Source organism: Miniopterus schreibersii (genome assembly GCF_964146895.1).
Source record: "Miniopterus schreibersii genome assembly, chromosome: 5".
Lineage (NCBI taxonomy): Eukaryota > Metazoa > Chordata > Mammalia > Chiroptera > Miniopteridae > Miniopterus > Miniopterus schreibersii.
In genome coordinates, this window is record NC_138106.1 from 29102000 (window position 1) to 29120181 (window position 18182).

Genomic DNA, 18182 nt, shown 5'->3' on the forward strand with positions numbered 1-18182 from the left:
GTTTCAATTAGTGCTTATGTTTTGTTTTGTTTTTTCGCTGTATTTTTAATGCTACCCTGGCTGTGATTCTTATAGACATAACTAATGTAATCCTAGGATTTAAAGAAATTCCCAGAATTCTAGAAAATAAATCTCATAGAGATTTTAATAATATGATAAAGTTTTTTCAAAATAAAACTATCTGCAACCGGGTCAGCCGAAGGGCTAGTTCCATTAATTACAACTATGATTGAATGAATCCTTACTAAACAATTTTAATTGTTTTCATTGAGGTATATATTTAATAAGCTACTCACAGTAGAAAATTAAATTACAGAGGTGAAGTATTGGAAGCATAACAATTCAATTGGATGTTAATATTTTTATAATATTTAAGAATCATTCTGTCATGAAATTTGTGACATTTTATTAAAATTTCATTTAATGTGAACCCCAACAGTGAATTAAAGATTAAACACAAAGCAATCATTAATATTTAAAATCAATCATTATGGTTGACCAAGGGTTATCATTTTGAATGCTAAATAGCTAAAAATAAACTTATCTAAATTCAAATTGTGATATTTTTTAACTGCTGTTGGAAATTAGAAGTATTCAAACACTCAGGAGATTTATTGATTCAGGATATGTACAATTGTTCCCAGTGCTCTAAGGATGACTGCTTTCAGTTGGGATCTTTGGAACTTGTTGAACCCTTTAAAAATCCTGAACTCCTAGACATTTGTTATCTAAATAGTACCTCAGTATAAGGGACTTCTCAGTGTGTAGTTTTTTAAATTCCAAATTTTCCCAAAGTACTCACAAGGTTAGTAAACACTATTTTCCTATTGAAAAATATTTTGATTGCTGATTTACCTCTGAACGACCATAATTGAACTAATTCCTCTGAATGTGAGTCTATTTTATAGACTTAATTGTAAACATATTTAACACTTTTAAATAGTCATTAAAAATATCTTAAGCCCTATTTAAGTTGGCCAGCAGTATTCATGTTAAGCACGAAACCAGTTAGTCACAAGAATTACCAAATCAATACATATTTTAAGTGCTCAGAAGTGTAGCATGTCCCAGTAGTCAATTCAAGTTTAGTCTTTTCCTCTGGGTTACTGTTGTTTTGGATAATTGTTTAGAAGACAAGAAAGGTAAATTCAAATATCCTCCCGGATAAAGACCTTCGCAGAAAAGTACGAGCATCTCCTTTTCTTCTTTTATAATTATTTTGTAGACGTGAATGTTCACAAAAACCAGGGCCAACTTTCATCTTTATTTGCCTCAGACGAGCACTTTTCTTCCTTTGCTTTTTTGCCATCACTGATTTGCCATCTCCAGGCCAAGCACAATTGTAACACTTTTCATATGTGTTTTATAATAGCCAAAAGAACTGCATATTTTGTAGGCTATTTCCATAGTTTCAAAAAGACAAAGCTGAAGTGATAAAAATGGGTGAAATCAACATTCTGTATTTCTATCAATTTATTTTTGGAATTTAAGAGTATTTACATTTTTAAAAAGTTGTACTAATACTTTAATATTAATAGTTAAATTAATAAATTAATATTAATTTAATTGCAAAGACAATTTTATATCTACATAGAGCTTTTTAAAAATTTCTGTTGTTGATTTTTTAGTATTTTTAAACTAAAAATTGTATCTGTAAGTACAGTTTAACAAGCACATATTCTGCCAACATGTCTATATTATTTGGCTATGTTTGAAATGGTAACTGAGGTACATAAAATGAGTAGGGGGGCATAAAGATATCTTGAATATGTCTAAATATATCAGAGAAATTTTTAATTGAGACATTACCCTGCAATTTAAAATTGATGAGTGCCAAAAACTTTAAAACATGGGAAATTAAAAATTTTATGAGTCCATTAAGTAGAAAGCAACCAGTAAACATATTTAAGAAGCTGAGTGATTAATAATTATTCACTAGGATCATTAAAAGGAATTGTTATTCCAAACACAATAAATAAATAAATTGTTGTTAATAAATAATAAATTGTTGTTAATAAATCCCCATTAACTTCTAGATCTATTGATAACCTGTTGTATTGGCTTAAAATTTTGATTCATCAGAAGGGTGAAATAGTTACTAAAATTTAAAGTCAAGGTGCTACTAAAATTCCAAGTTTATTATGTTTTAATGTTAAAACAATTACTTTTTTTTACCATAAAAATTTAGACGAAAAATAGTTATCAGTGTAGTATTTTCCTCTTAATATTCAAGTATTTTCAGGGACTTAGATGACTTAGGAAAGCTTTTAAAAATGACCAAAAACATTAAATGTAAACATGATTTAAGAACATTTGTAACTTTACTGGATCTGAGCTAGTGTTTTCATGTCTGAGTGTGTTCATTTGATTTTAATAAAGCCAGTAGCATCTGTTTAGGCAAAGTCAGAAATTTTAGGTGAAATCTACCCTATATTTAGGGAAAAATATGAAATAATATTTAGAAGGATGAATAAACTCCAACAAATTATAAATTACTAAAATACAACTAGTATATTTGCTAAGACATAGTGGTTCTTCCAAATTTTATTATTAAAATGATGGCATTAGCAGATACTATTCAATAGTAGGCTGGCATATTAGTTTCATTTGTAAAGATTCTGGTTCTTTTCAAAGTTAAATATAGATATAATTTAAACTATATTATTATAATAAAAAACATCCATAAACTATAGAGACTTCTGTGGTAAAATACTATCATTATAAATCTAAGATAGACCACTCTGATAAAACACTCTCATAGAATTTCAATTGTCCTCTAACAGAAACACAGCATTTTCCCAAATTTTATTGGCAATATTTAAGGGTTTTATGTACAATAATTTTACCTACTTTGGTAATTAATGCCCTATATAGCATTAATTTCCGGGTTAGTTTAAGCAAAAAAAAATACTGTTCAGAACACAGCATTAGAATTTCATCAAATTCTCTGGAAAAGAATTTTCCACTATGTTAAGTTCTTAGGCAAGGCTGAAGTCTTTGGGAAGTTTGAAAACTCATAGAAGCAGTCCCAACTTTCAGTAATATTTTCAAGTCCAATTAAAAAGAGAAAGGGAGGGAGGGAGGGAGGGAGGGAGGGAGAGAGAGAGAGAGAGAGAGAGAGACCATTTAAAATAGCCCCTGGAATCTTTTGTCAACTTTTCAGCCTTTCTTGGCAATGTCCACTCCAGTCTTTATTAGGTATAAAATGCGGCACGTACTTCAATGTGTATTGTTTTCCAGGTGAACAGAATGGATCTACCAAGGTTCCATTACTGTTCACAGCTGGTGTTTTGTAAGTCTATGTAATTTTAATTAAAGAAGAATTCTGAAACAAGCACCCTCTGTGCTGCCTCCAAGCACACAATTAGCAGAGTACAGTGTCTGCTGTGAACAGTCACTTAATGATTTCAATTTAATAATTTATTATTCCTTCTTCAGTGCCAGCCATAGTAGGAAAATAAGCTAAAACTGTATGCAACAAATAAGTATTTAAGGAGGATAGTTTAAAAGTTTCTAAAGGATTATTTTCTCTGTGTAAACCCAACATCTCCATACGCCCCCAAATCTTTACAAATGAGTGAATATCAATTTCCCTCCCAAGGACTTAAGAAGAAAATAAATTAGGTGTTCATCCTACTGTAGCTGTGTCTAGTGGATGGTTTCTATGTCAGAGTATACTCCTCTCACCACTTAAAAATAAAACATTCTTCTCAGGTACACCCTTGGTGCAAGTTTATACACTGCTTTTCAGTCAAATTTAAAATAGTCCTTTTAAAAAGTTTCTAAGTTCTGCAATGAGCTAGTTCTCCAACTTGAAATTCTGAACAAATAAGTTGAGCTGTAATTCCTGATGCTCGGATGATTTTTCATTTTAAAAAATTACTTTATTGTTACCGTATAAAAGCCAAGGCATTTATATTTTTAATATTTTTTACAGGAAATGTAAATCAGTTTTTCAATGAGCTTGTATCATATTAGTCCACTCTGAAAGCTGAAACCTCAATCATAAATATGTAGGGATTTAAGTTTGATAAAAATGTCAAAGAAAAAAGGAACAAAACTATACTTTTGAATGACACTTTTAATATTGGAATTTAAAAAAATATATCTTTATTGATTTCAGAGAGAGGAAGGGAGAGGGAGAGAGAGAGAGAAACATCAATGAGAGAGTCATTGATGAGCTGCCTCCTGCACCCCCGACTGGGGATCGAGCCCGCAACCCGGGCATGTGCCCTGACCCGGAATTGAACCCCGATCGCCTGGATCCCAGGTCGATGCTCAACCCCTGAGCCATTCCTGGCTGGGCTAATATTAGAATTTTTTTAAAAAGATAGTACATCTGATGTAATTTTGTTTCAATTGTGGGTAGAAGAGATCATGGGCTGTTATGTGACAGTGATATTTTATGTGTGTATATATATATATATATATATATATATATTCATAATCATATATACATATGCAATGTTTCAATCTGTATAATAGTTAAAACCATGTTAGCTAATATAGAGTGTAGCATTTTTTTTTATAAAAATTTTCTATTTTTCTCCCAATTAAAATTTTTTAGGTTTTTCTTAGGTAGGGTGTGACAAAAGTAGGTTTACACTTGTTTGTATGGAAAATAGTACAGTAATTAATAGATAATAATAAGAAGAATAGACCCTATGTTTCAGGTACTTGGCCCACCCTGTATATTATTTCTAGATCCTGTTGAAAATGACATAACTGAAGAAAGGATCCTAGAAAAGAAAATACATTTGATTGAAGTTCTGAGCTGCAGAAATCCCTTCAACATCACCCTACATACTGGCACTTTACACACACTTAGACTTAGCTGCATCCTGTCTCATGTTTACATGACAAAATCATAGAGCCAACATGGGGCTAAGAATTTTTAAAAATATAGAATAGTTTAAAGAGGTGAAAAATATAATTTAGTCTGTTTTCTTTTTCCAAAGAGTAAGAGTAGTTATAATGAGCAGATAACCTAGACTTAACTAAAATATATTATTTAAATGACTGGCCCCTAAATGCACAACAGAAGTAGAGATTGTATATGACTTTACTGCCTAAAATTCATCTGATGGTTAGTACTTGAGTAGTGAAATGAAACTCTTTACAATGTATAATACATTGTTGTAATTATGTTCATAACTTGGAGCATAAATTATTCAGCATAATTATAATGCATTCAATACAAATATTTACAGTTATTAAGAAATGGAAGCAGTGTTTTATTTAAAATTGCAGTGATACCTTTGGCCTTATTTTATGGTTCATAAATTTCATATGAGGTCTATATCATTTTTAAAAAGTAGTTCTAAGAATTATTATATTCTATTTTTTGTTCTATTGTCACATTAGAAATTAATCAAACAACACTAAAATTCACACCTACTTTTAATTTGTTCAAGTTTTGCCATTCAGTTTATAACTATAAAAATTTTAGATAGGAAAAAGATGGATATTGCTCTTTTCTGCAACATTTCTTAATATAAGTTGCTTAAGAAACACTTTAACAAAAACAGCAATTTAAAGAACTCAATAAAAATCATGCCCTCTTGTCCCTAAAATGGAAAATGTATTCTCTGCTTCATTATGTGTGTTTTTTGAGGATAAGCACAATTGCCAACCATTTGTTTTTTCAGACATTCGGGACAGTGGGGGCCCTAAACCAGTGATGGTGTATATCCACGGCGGCTCGTATATGGAAGGTACTGGAAATTTATATGATGGGAGTGTCTTGGCAAGTTATGGCAATGTCATCGTCATCACAGTCAACTACCGCCTTGGGGTACTTGGTAAGACGTCTCTTATTTTTACACCATTAATCCATGAAGTATGTGATAGCTTTGTTCTGACTTCTGTTTTGCTCTGCATAGTTTCACTCACTGTTCTATGCTTGATGACTTGTTTGAAAAAAAAGTTCTGATCTTTTCAACAAATTCTATAAATGTTCGTAAATTACTAGATGAAAGACAGCCAGGTTTGATTTTAAGATTTAAAGGTAAAAGGTAATGAAATGCTTCACCTTGTTGAGGAATGTTCTGGGCTTTGTGAGTTTGACTTTTGTAGAACTGTGCAAGGTAACAATCTGCTGTGGAAAATTTAGTCCCTGGACAAATTTTTCTTTCCTTACTTTTCTTTTTCACAATGCGGTAAAATTCCCCAGAGTTTGCCATGAGCTTGGAAACATGTATGGACTGGCTTTGTGACCTAATGATTTGCCAATGTGGTGTAGATTTCTTTTTAATTTGTCATATAATAATTAGAAATATTTTGTCTAAGTGTATATGGAGTAAATTATTTGATATGGTCAGCATATGTTGAGTATATAAAGCGACAAAGTCTTTGATTCAATAATTGTGTACACAGGGAGCAAAGGCAAAAGGGAGATTCTTGGTTTGAAGGTATCTGTAGAGAAATATTTTTGCAAAAAAACTAGTAAGTACTCTAAAACAAGCATGCTGTTTTATGAAATAACCCATTTATAAAAGATAAACTTGCTATTCTACTTGTATAAATTTAATTTTTTAGTATTGTCACAATTCAAGGAGTAAAATTACTATGTAATTTAATAAAGCACGTTTATCTGCAGTATTTTCATTAGTATTTGCCGAAAGAGTACAATGCATCAAAAGCAGTTATGTTTTTAAAATCTTTGTCCTCAAAGTCTTATCCCATACTGTACACTTAAATAGGTATAATTTATAATATTATTTGGGCACAAAGAGACACCTTCCTTATTCATTCTTTATTCTAAAATATTTTGAAAAAAAGAATTAAAATTATATTCTCTTTTATAATAATTGTCAGTATTATATATTTAGCCATTGAGAAATCAGTTGTTTTCCTCTTCAGTGTTAGTACTATTCTAACTCCTGTGTAATTATAATCCTATATTTATGCTACTCTCAAAATACAAAAAGAGAATGATTTTTGTCAGTCATTTGTATGTTTTGGAGAATGAGGTATTTCAGGAATGCAAAATTGAAATCTTGATCTTTTTCTAGTTTTCTATTTTAAATTTAGAGTACAGTGGATGAGATAATAGATACACTGTATCAATGTAGGTATAAAATATTTCTGTAGCTTTGTTCAAGTATACATTACCTCCTCCATAGTGTCCAATCTTGCATTGCTTCAGGTGTTCTTATAATTTCAGCCACAGGATTAAATGTCTTCCCACCTGTGGAAGCCCTGTGTGTTAGAAGGTCTGTGGAGATGGCCCTAATAATTCTTAAATATTTTAGTGTTTTATTTGTTTCTCATGGAACATTTTAATGTGAGAATCTTCAGTAACTTGCATGTGTTTAATTTAAATTACAGTACTGTTTATACCTCAATTATTTTTATTATTGTTCTCATATTTTTCGGAATTTCTCAAGTTTTAAATCCTGATGCAGTGATCAGTTTGATGATTGAATATCTAAAAGTACATTCCAAAATGTTGTAACAGTGTTCTTAAAGACTTGAACATCCACTTTGTGTGTGTGTGTGTGTGTGTGTGTGTGTGTGTGTGTATATATGTGTGTGTGTGTAAAGACATTTAAAGAATCTTGACCACACCTTACGTTGCCTTGTTACGGTATTGGTTGTAATCACATAAGTAAGGTTCCATCAAGTGAACGATGTTGTTCTGCTAATGTAAGCTTTGCCACTGTTTTATGTATTCAGAACTGATGAGGACCTGATTTTGATCGAATTTGAATCCTATATTCATGCTCATATGCTGTTTTTAAATGCCATACTCTGAATGAATGTTAAAGGAGAACGGATTAACCAGCTAAAAAATGAAGAATTCCACTTGTTTGGTCTGTAAAATGGCAAGTGGTGTTGATAATGCATGATTTTCCCAGCTTTAACTATTTGTTCTTGCTCTGCTTCAGTTTAGGGTTTAACTTTAGCTGTCTTCTAATAATCACCACTGTGCATCAGCTGTCCTTTATTGACTAGCTCTCAACATGAAAATGTACAAAACTCTTAGGAAATGCTTTTAGGTGTATCTTGGAACATTTGTTCTGGAATGGGTATATTCTGGTCACTTTCTTCCTACAATATATGTTAGGCTTTGTGAACATGTATTTAAGTGAGTTGATTCATGAAAAATAAATGATCAGAATATTTATTTCAGCACAATATGCATGTGTGGTATACCACAACCAGAGCAACAGCTCCTCTGACAGAGCTGCGACCAAGACCGTAGGGTTCTTGCTTACAGTGTGTCTAAGAGTCACAAGGTAAGCCAGGGCTTCTAAGATCCAGAAGTGTTGCTGTTTAGTTTACACTTAGGAGAGTGCAGAAATCAAGTAAAAAAAAAAAAAAGAATTGATCTCACATCAGAGGAAATCCTGAGCTGTGTTTTGATTTGGATGTTTTGGTATATAGGAAATGAGTTTGGGGGTCCCATGTACAAATTGGCTAATTATGATGCTAATGCTCTCAGATGATTGACAGAAAAAAATCAGGATGTCCGAAACAGGCGATGTAATTAGCGTTGATTTGAATTTCTCTTCCGAGGGGAGAAATAGTACAAGTTTTTTTGTTTGTGTTAGCAATAAGTAAAAATGTGATAATGCTGCAGTCACAAAATTCATACAGCTGTCCAGCAGCCAAGTTTCCAGTTTAAAGCATTTTGTGTTAAGAAGTAGCTTAAAAGATAAAAATAACTCCTATGACATCATTGTTCTGAAGAAGCTGGAAACAGGTGAGGGTCGGTTCCTCAACCAAAAACCTTTTGAGGTTTCCTTTGGGGTGGTGACATAGGCTATCATGTTATTGCATGGGAAATGCTATTGGTAGTGATAAGAAAAACTGCTAATGGGGTTCGGAAAAAATCAAGAGGCTGCAGGGCCCCGCCTGCGAACCGCACCGCCTCGGTTTTGCCTTAGAGCTCTCCCCGTCACTCTCTCTCTCTCTCGCATTTCTAGGGAACAGCTCATCTCTCTCTCGCATTGATCGCATAGCCTTTCTCCTCAGTCAGTAGTAACTCTTCAGCCTGTTATTTTGTACATTGTGGCATAGTACTATAGCATGTATTCAGGATAATCATTAATAGTTATTTTTTTACTATTCAAATATGTAATTAATGGAAGTTGTCATATTGGAAAGTTAAGGAGAATTGTTTTGATTATGTACCTAAAAGAGAAAAATAATAATAAATGTTAGGATTGTAAATAGGATGAACTTATATACTTATAGACAAGAACTGGGAGAGAATGTGAAATACCTTGTCCACTTGAGGATGAGATATTGTGCAATAAACGCTTTTGAAAATAGAAACAACCCAAATGATATATTTGCCAATCTCAAAAATGAAATTAATGCATTAACTAATTTAGTATTAAATGGATTTCAGGCACTTCTTTTAATTTAGAATAAATTTATAAGTTATTTTTAGAAAACAAAGGAAAGTTTTTTATCACTGTTGGGATCTAATTTAGGTAAACATAAGGTTTATGTCAGATGGAAATTTAGTGTTACTTTTATCTTGATAAAGTGTTCATATTTCAAGTCTACGTGATTTATTTTAGAAAAAATATTTTAAAGATTTCAGAAATACTACTGATAACTATTTGAAAATTCAGAAAAATTTTGGAGTCTAATTAAATGTTTTACTTGGTACTCAAATGTCTGTCTGTCCATCCATCTATGAAAAAATAATTCTAAGTCCTAGACCATCTACTTGTATTTGATGAATAATATTTAGCTTACTTTATAATGCCATGTAGGACTAAATCATTTAAAACAAGCTTTTGTTAATTTTACTGCATATCAATTTCAATGAACACTAAAATTTATTTTTATTTTATTAAAAAAGGTTAATGAGATTTGTCGATTCTTAAAGTGGTATTGTCTATGTAATAACAATGCTGCGAGTATTATCAGATAGACGAGAGAAATTATTGTAACTTTGGTGTGGTCAGTCATAGTATATATCACTTGTTTTCCGCAATATCTCTTCTAAGGGACAAAAAGTAAGAACAATGCAATCCTTTTCTTTAGAGAGCTTTCAATCTAATTGAGGGAGAAATAAATACTCAGTAGAGAATACTAACTGCTATTCTACTTCATATTTTATAACAATATGAATGTATTAATTGATTTGTGTGTATAATATAGTTCCTTGATATATAAAAAGAAAAATCAGAACAACAAAAAGGAAGCCATAGAATATAAGCTGGATCAGTATGGACGAGGGATTGAGATCCATTTTTGAATCTGAGCAGCCCAGCAGCAGGAGGTTCAGTAAAGTCTGGGGTGTGTTCATGACTTCAAAAGAAAAGCATATTAATTCCTGACATGGAAAAAAGTTTTGTCATTATTATTCTTATTTTTTTTCTTTTGCATTGTTTTTGTGTCTGACTCTAGATCTTAAAACAAACAGATAAAAAAACCCCTCAATGTTACCTCATATTTGAAAGTAATATATAATTAAATTTTATATGATGATTCAAGTTGTTCTTGGAAAGTAGGAGAGGGAGTCAGTCTGTGCTTGAAAAGTCAAAAATATCTCCATAGAAGTGGTTTTATTTGAGCAAGACCAAGAAGAATGGATTATCTCTGGTATTAAAAGGAAAGAAAAAAAGACATTCTTTTACTTTTTTATTTATTCCTGCTCTTTTTACTTCAAAAAAGTGGAGATACTTGGTGACAAATGCACACATAGAGGTTGCTGAAACAGTATTAAATAGGCATACATATATTGTAGACAAAAGATACAGAAACTTAGGCGATGAGTATCTACGGAATTAAACAGAAATGCACAGCCCAGTTTCCTAGAAGCAAGGTCAAAAGGATAATGGATTGAATTTCATAATTGTCATTCTCAGATAAAGAAAAAATATCTATGAATCAGAAAAATACACAAATAAAGTTTGTTTTTCTTACACTGTATTATACTACAAAGAAATTTATCACATAGGTTGTTTTTATTTGGAACCCCGAACAATATAGGAAATTGCCTTTATGTCATTTGAAGAATCAGAAGTATTCTCAGTGTATGATTATTTATATTAACACTCTGTAAAGGACAAAGACTTAATAATAGATGCCCACTACTTCTACAGTGTCATTTCAGCAAAAAACTAACCAAATGCAATTCAAATAAGATATTTGGTCATTTCACTTATAATAGGATAAAGCTAAAAACCAATTTAGAGCAGTGGACAGTTAACTTGATTCATAGATTTCTTTTCTCAAATATCAGTTGTATCTACTGGGTTTTAATAAGGGCTGGATGGTAATCAATTTTATATTAAGTACTAAAATGATCTCCTGGAGCAGAGATTGTTTATTCTTTTAAAAAATAAATTTTAGATAGATACAAGTGCAAACTAAAGTACCTGTTTACTAATTTTTTTCTACCTAGTTGTTCTAAAATCATTTCAGGTGAACTTCAATAAAAGTAATTATTTAGTTATGCCAAAAACTTATAATAACCTGAAAGTAAGCATTTTAATTAGTGTGGCTGTTAGTTAAATGAAGTCAGATTTTTAAAAAATGTGTTTTAGGGACAGTCATATTGGGTCATTCATTGATTTATTTATTCAGCTATGCATTCAATGCAAATTGAGCAATATTAAGTATCAGGCATTCTGCTGGTTATTGAGGATATTTTGAAAAGCAAGACAGATGTGATCTCTACTATTCAGTAGATTACTAGCAATTAAGAGAAATAGAAAATAAATGAATAATTACATAAATGAGATCCTTTACGTAGATGACGATTTAGTTCTAAGTTGACTTTCTTTACAACCATCTGTGTGATAAGTGCTAGAGAAATGACCAGTGCAGTGAGAAAAGAGCTAATCTATTCTCAACACTTAGAAAAAGTTTCCCAGGGGAAGTGACATTCAAGTTTCTATTTCTTATACTCTACTGAGAGTAAAAGAAATCTTTGTCAAGATTCTGAAGGACCTCCAGATTATAGATTCCATTGGTTACCTCCCTGTTCTTAACTTACATGATCTCTCCACATCACAGATCACAGGTAACTAGTCCCTTCTTATAATTTGTTTCTTGGCATCACCCCAGGATTTTCTCTTTTCTCCCTGTAAGCCCCTTTGCAGCCTCCTTTGCTGGCTCCCTGCCTTACCTTGATCTGCGTAGGCTGAAGTGTGCATCATCATAGTTTTTGCATCACTTCCCTTCTTTCTCTACAATGTCTTCTTAGGGCATGTGTGGCTCCAGATACCAGCTCTATGGAAGTAACTTCCAAACTGTATCATCAGCACTGACTGTTCTTCAGACCTACAGGCTCCTGTGCCTACCTACCAACATCTCCATGTGGATGTCTAATAATTATCTCAAACTTAATGGCTAACATATACAGACTTTCTCAGTCTACATGTTTCACTGCCTTCCACATCTAGGTTATAATAATAATTGCAACAATAGCAATAGTAATAGCCATGTTCATTTGAGGACTTAGGTGCCAAAAGCTGTTTTAAGCAATTACATTAATTAAATTCCCATTGTATTAAATTCCCACTGTAACCCTATGAGGTAAGGTTGTTATTTTCCCGATTTCATAAATGCAGAAACAAATGAGTAGAGAGGCTAAATAACATCTCCTGTCACAGAGGCCAAACAGCATGAAGTGGTAGAACCAGGGTTCTAACCCAGGCCTTCTCTTGGACAGAACACTGTACTCATAGCAGTGGCACCGCCGTCCATCTGGATGGTCAAGCAAAGACACAGCTTCTCCTTGATGTCTGTCTCCTTTATGCTCAACGTCCAGTTCATCAGCTTCTCTTACTGAATTGGTCCAACATGTATCCTGGCTCCGTCTCCTTTCCACGTCCCCCTTTACCAAACTAAGCCAAGTCTCCTTGAACCTCCGGTATTATTTTCCCTTTTCCCCCCACATATACATAATCCATTCTCTACACAGCAAAATCAGATTATCTTTTTAAAGCATCAGTTATTCCAGCTCACTTTCTGCTTCACACCTTCCAGTCGCTTCCCATTTTTCCCTTAGAACAAAATTCAAACTCCCTCCCTGCCCCGACAAAACCCTGCACCAGTCTGTACCTATGTCCCTTGTCCCCGTGTCTCTTGGGTCATCTCAAAATGCTCTTCTCTGTTCCAGCCATCTTTTGTTCTCCGTGGATAGATACCAAACTTGTTCCGATTTCAGAGATTTTACACTTCTTGTTACCTCTACCCCAAATCTTTGTGGGGCTAGTTCCTCTTCTTCTGATCTTGGTTTAAATGTCTTCTTATTAGAGAGACCAGACCATCCATGTTAATCGAATCTAAAAAGAGGCACCACATCACAAGTCATCTACTTTGAAAAATTCTTTGTATTACATTGATCATACCCGAATATTTACTGTTTATATTTGGTTTCTTTGTTTGTTGTTGTCTAGCTCTCCAGAGCTTGTAATAATAGTCCCTGGACATGGTATTTGCTTAGAAAATATATGTTGACTGAACTTAAAGTGGAAGTGAATAGTCAATAGGTACTGATCTGATGTGGTCCTGGAGCAGAAAGCAAGGCTGAGTTTGAAAGTCTGGGTGAAAGCCAGAGGAACAGCAAAGATTGACGCGTTAAAGGAACTGAGCAAACCCAGCCGGATGCTTTGAATCAGAGGTGAGCAGTGTCAAATAAGCATGAAACCAGGCAGCAGACCCTGCAGCATCTTGTTAAAGATTTAGGACTTCTAAGAACAGTGAGGAGCAATGATGGAACATTAGGCAGATAAGTGACTTGATTGGATTTGCATTTTGAAAGGTGTGCTGAGTAGGCCTAGACCTCAATCAAAGTTGACATTCTGCTATGAATACTAGAAAAAAATACAAAACACACAAAAAACCCAACACAGCTTGTGCAGTGATGCTTGGTAAGTTCGTGAATGAGGCTGATATTTTGCTCACAGAAAACTGAGGGGCCAGCTTAGCCTTGGCTGACTCAGGTGAACTTGACTATCTGCCTTTTAGATAAAGAGCACCAGAGATTTTGCCAATTTTTTCTCCTTTTTTCTTTTTTTTAATAGTGAAAGAAATAAAACTAGAATTATAGAGAGCTCTTCTGAATTTCTGCCTTGAAGGAGTATAAATCAATATGATCAGTATTACTCCAGAGTTTGACCAATATAAGCAGTTGTAATAAATTACTGTATTACGATGGCACCTTATTTGTCTTTCTATGTTGTTAATATGTCCTCATTTAATCTCTTCGTTTTTCTTAAAAGGAGATATTATTTTTATTCGTTCTGGGAGGAAGTTGGGAGTATGTGGTTTATTGTCTTGAGACATTAAGATCAGTGATTTGGAATGAGACCTCAGAACATAGAATATAAATTCACTCATTGCTAGGCAAGGTCTTCTTCTGGGTCCAGAACTGACAAGCTATTTCCAGGTACTCAAAGGACAACAAGGAAACAAACCATAAGCAAGATTTTTAGTTTTCAGAGCAGAAGTTACCGCCTTAACTTAGGCATTCATTCATTCATTCATTCATTCATTCATTCATTCATTCATTCATTTCACAAGCATTTGCTAAGATCCCACTAGAGGCTCCTGGTAGTTGGGAGTCTGTGTTCACAGTGTTACAAAAAATCAAAACCAGTCCTTCCTCTCTGGACCTCACAACGAGTAAGGAAGATTTCCATTAAACAGAGAAACAAAACTATTAACACAAATTTTACTAATTGTGTTTCCAAACACACACACACACACACACACACACACACACACACACACACATACACACAAAAACAAATACAAGGTGTTAAGAAAAAGTATATCTGTGGAGGTGAAATGTAAACTGAAGATTTCAGGACAGGCCTCTTTGTACCTACCATGCTAACATAGGTGTGGTTTTGGGTTTTTGTTTGTGGTTTGTTTTTCCCCCCATGCATTTACAAAGTTAAATGATAGTTAAAGTATTTTGAAATAATTATAAAATATGTCAGATGATTAGAAGCAAAATAAGTCATTTAAACAAACAGCTTTGGTAAAAATGCAAAAGTCAAAACAAACAGACCACCCACAAACAACTGGGCAGTGTTCTCGATTTGAATTAAATGAGCAAAATTAGTTTATGAAATACAAACACACAGGGAAAGGATCCCAAGGGAGTGCCCAGTCTTTATCTATTGGTGTATAGGATGAGAGTACTACCTTAGGGCTTTTCAGAGACAATTGACGGTTTTCTCCCTCTCCTGCCCTGTATCTCTGAGAAAAGCCATGCTACGTAGTAAGGTAGTCACATTACTGGTTTTTGTTTTTTGTTTTAATTTACCTTTATTGTTGAAAGTATTACAAATGTCCCCTTTTTCCCCATTGACCCTTTCTACCCCACAACCACCCCTAGCCCCAGGCCTTCACCACACTATTGTCTGTGTCCGTAGGTTATGCATTTATGCAGAGAAAGACAAATATCACATGATCTCACTTATATGTGGAACCTAAAGAACAAAATAAACTGATGAACAAAATAGATCCAATGACATATAAGCATGGAACAGACTGACAAATCTCAGAGGGAAGGTGGGGAGGGGGGGGAGGAGAGATTAACCTTACTGGTTTTTTAATGGAGATATGGGGTCTCTTTTCCACCATGGGTCAGTTTTCCTCTTTCTTTCAAACAGTGAGGCTTGGATTTTTTTTTTTTTTAGGTTCATTTACATTCAATGATCCTTTCCTCCCTCTGATGATTCCTCAATAAGAAAACAAGGCAGTACTCCCACACCTTACTGTGACCTCAAGCTGTGATTCTGGATGTTCCACCCACTCTCACAACTTCACCTTAAAAATAGATTGCAAATTCCCCTGACAGGACACCTTGTAATACCATTCTCTTTCTACAGTCCTTCCTTGAACTACTAACTCCACAAACATTTGGATGCTGCTCTTTTCCCTTTGCCTTTCTATTTTTAACTGGCACAGTTCAATTTTTTTTTTAAATACCTTATATTTATCTCCTTTCTATTATTATTGCTCTTATCTACTCACCTTGCGGTGCCAGCTCTTCTGATCTCTGAACCTCCAGACCCAAATTTACATCTTAGATGACCTTAAACATACCTTAAAAATACAACAGAACGCCATTTCCTTTCATTTTTTTCTGCTCTATGTTCCTAACTGTTTTTCAGCAACCCTGGGATCCATTCCCCATGTTTCCTGCTGTTCCGGGTCTGCTGAAGTATGTTTTTCTCCTTAGCAAGCGGCATCTCCTGTTAGCTTTTGGAAAGGCCCCCCATTCAAGCCAGGCTCACCCCTCACTGCCTACCAGGATCATTTCCAAGGGCTTATCTGCCACATATAGCCACCTAGCTCAACCTACACAACCCAGCTGTCACCTGACCGGTCTGCAAAATCACCTTTAGCCAGCTTGATCTACCCCTTCCCTAGGCTCCCAGGCAGCCTCGCCTTCACTTTGGCATGCAGAAAGCCCACTCCATTTGTTATCGTTGTGTGTATTAACTGCCTAACATAATTGATGCCTCGCTACTCAAACCAGAAAATAAACACTGTGCTTATCTGGTTTTTCAATTTCCTCAAGACCGGCAGAGTGCTCTACATACAAAATTCAAGAGTCATCAATAAGCATGCAAATTTCTATCTCTCCTCTTCTCAGGATATGGTACAAATGTCTCAGGATACAGAGCAGGGAGAAAGAGTGGCTGGTAGCCAAGGGTGCACGTACCATGTGCATGCCACGCCTCACATCTAGTCCCATGAAAATGGCATGAGGTCTTATTGATGACTTATTGATACTTTTTCCCCAAGAGCAGTCAAGAAAAGCCCCTGGGTCCTCCAGAGAAATGCCCCATGTACAGGATCTTTCATGCATGAAAGCTGCAATCTATTTTAATCTCATTAGTGATTGCTGCATTTACCATGCATTTGATATTGGCCTTATTCTGTTTCCTGCTTGATATGGGGTAAGTGAAAAGATTGGTGCTCATGAACACAAGGTATACATGAAAACATGATTGAATCACCACTCTTTGAATTGAAATATATGTAATATTGCAGAAAGGGTAACCATTGATTTTATGTATGTAACAGGCTGTGAATTCTGTTTTTTTGAGCTCAGCTTAAGGGTTTTTTTTGTAAAAACAAGGTGGAGAAAAAGGAAAAATGTTTGTAATTTCTTTCACTTTGCCTTTTTATGCTTCACCTCTCTTGGGTTGAATTGCAGGTGTTTAACTGTTGCTACAAACAGACAGGTTGGGGTGAGAGATCTTAAAATGACGATTACCCGCATGCCTACCCATTTTCTCTAACAGTATAGATCGGACCGTATATAACTATTATTCTTAGAAACATTTTCCAAATATGAGACAAGTTGTATTACTTAACTGATCTATATATCAATAAAGTTATCATTTAGAAGCCCTTCTAAAGAGCTGAGACATATCCCTGAGATGCAACATATCCAAGAGAAATATTCATTTCTGTTCTGTTCTGTTATTTGCTAGCTCCTTCCTTGCATTTGAGCTTTGAGAAGCAGCATTTAGTTCCCTGAGAGATGTGTAACATACCCAAACAGAAATCAATTATTAAAAAGTGTTCTTGTGGCAATATCATTAGAATTAGTACCAACTTCCCTGAAGAAAAAAAAAGAAAAAGACTATGTGATGATTTTAATGTCATTTGATTGAGTTTTCTTGACTTTGTATGAAAACAAGCTTTAGAAAATAGCATTCTTCCTTTGTAACAAATAAAAAGATTGCTTTATTGGATGGTATTTTTCCTTGAAATATACTACAATTTTATCTGTTTGAAGTCAACAAGAAATTTGTTTTTCAGAGTGTATATTTGACATTTTGTTTTAGAGCCAATCTGTAATCTATACCAAAGCAGACAGTTCATGTGTTAATATTTTGTTTTATTTTCTAGAAGAATGTACTTAAGAGGGACCACAGCAGAGATATATAATTTTCCCCTAACTCTAGCTTACCCTGTATGCAAATGAGTACAATCTACATATTCTTTTAGACATATTTCATCATAATTTATATAATCTTTATATTTAGACAACTCCATTTGTTAAAAACTTAAATCTTTTCTCCCTTCCTTTTTCTAGAAAGTATTTGTGACAACTTATGTGAGTATATACAATGAAACTATGTTAACATAAATAAAGGATGAGACCCAGAGGAAACAGAAGGCCTGGAAAGACAAACACACACACACACTAGCACCACACAGCCTAGAACAATTCC

At 33.9% G+C, this 18182-nt stretch overlaps 1 protein-coding gene across 9 annotated transcripts in view; it reads left to right on the plus strand.

Moving 5' to 3' along the window:
• NLGN1 (neuroligin 1) overlaps nucleotides 1–18182 on the plus strand; it is a 710817-nt gene that overhangs the window by 308813 nt on the left and 383822 nt on the right. For all 9 annotated transcript variants that reach the window (XM_081138375.1, XM_081138371.1, XM_081138369.1 and 6 more), the window contains one exon: nucleotides 5649–5801. In XM_081138375.1, coding sequence (XP_080994501.1) covers nucleotides 5649–5801 — 153 coding nt within the window. The remainder of the gene's footprint in view (nucleotides 1–5648; nucleotides 5802–18182) is intronic.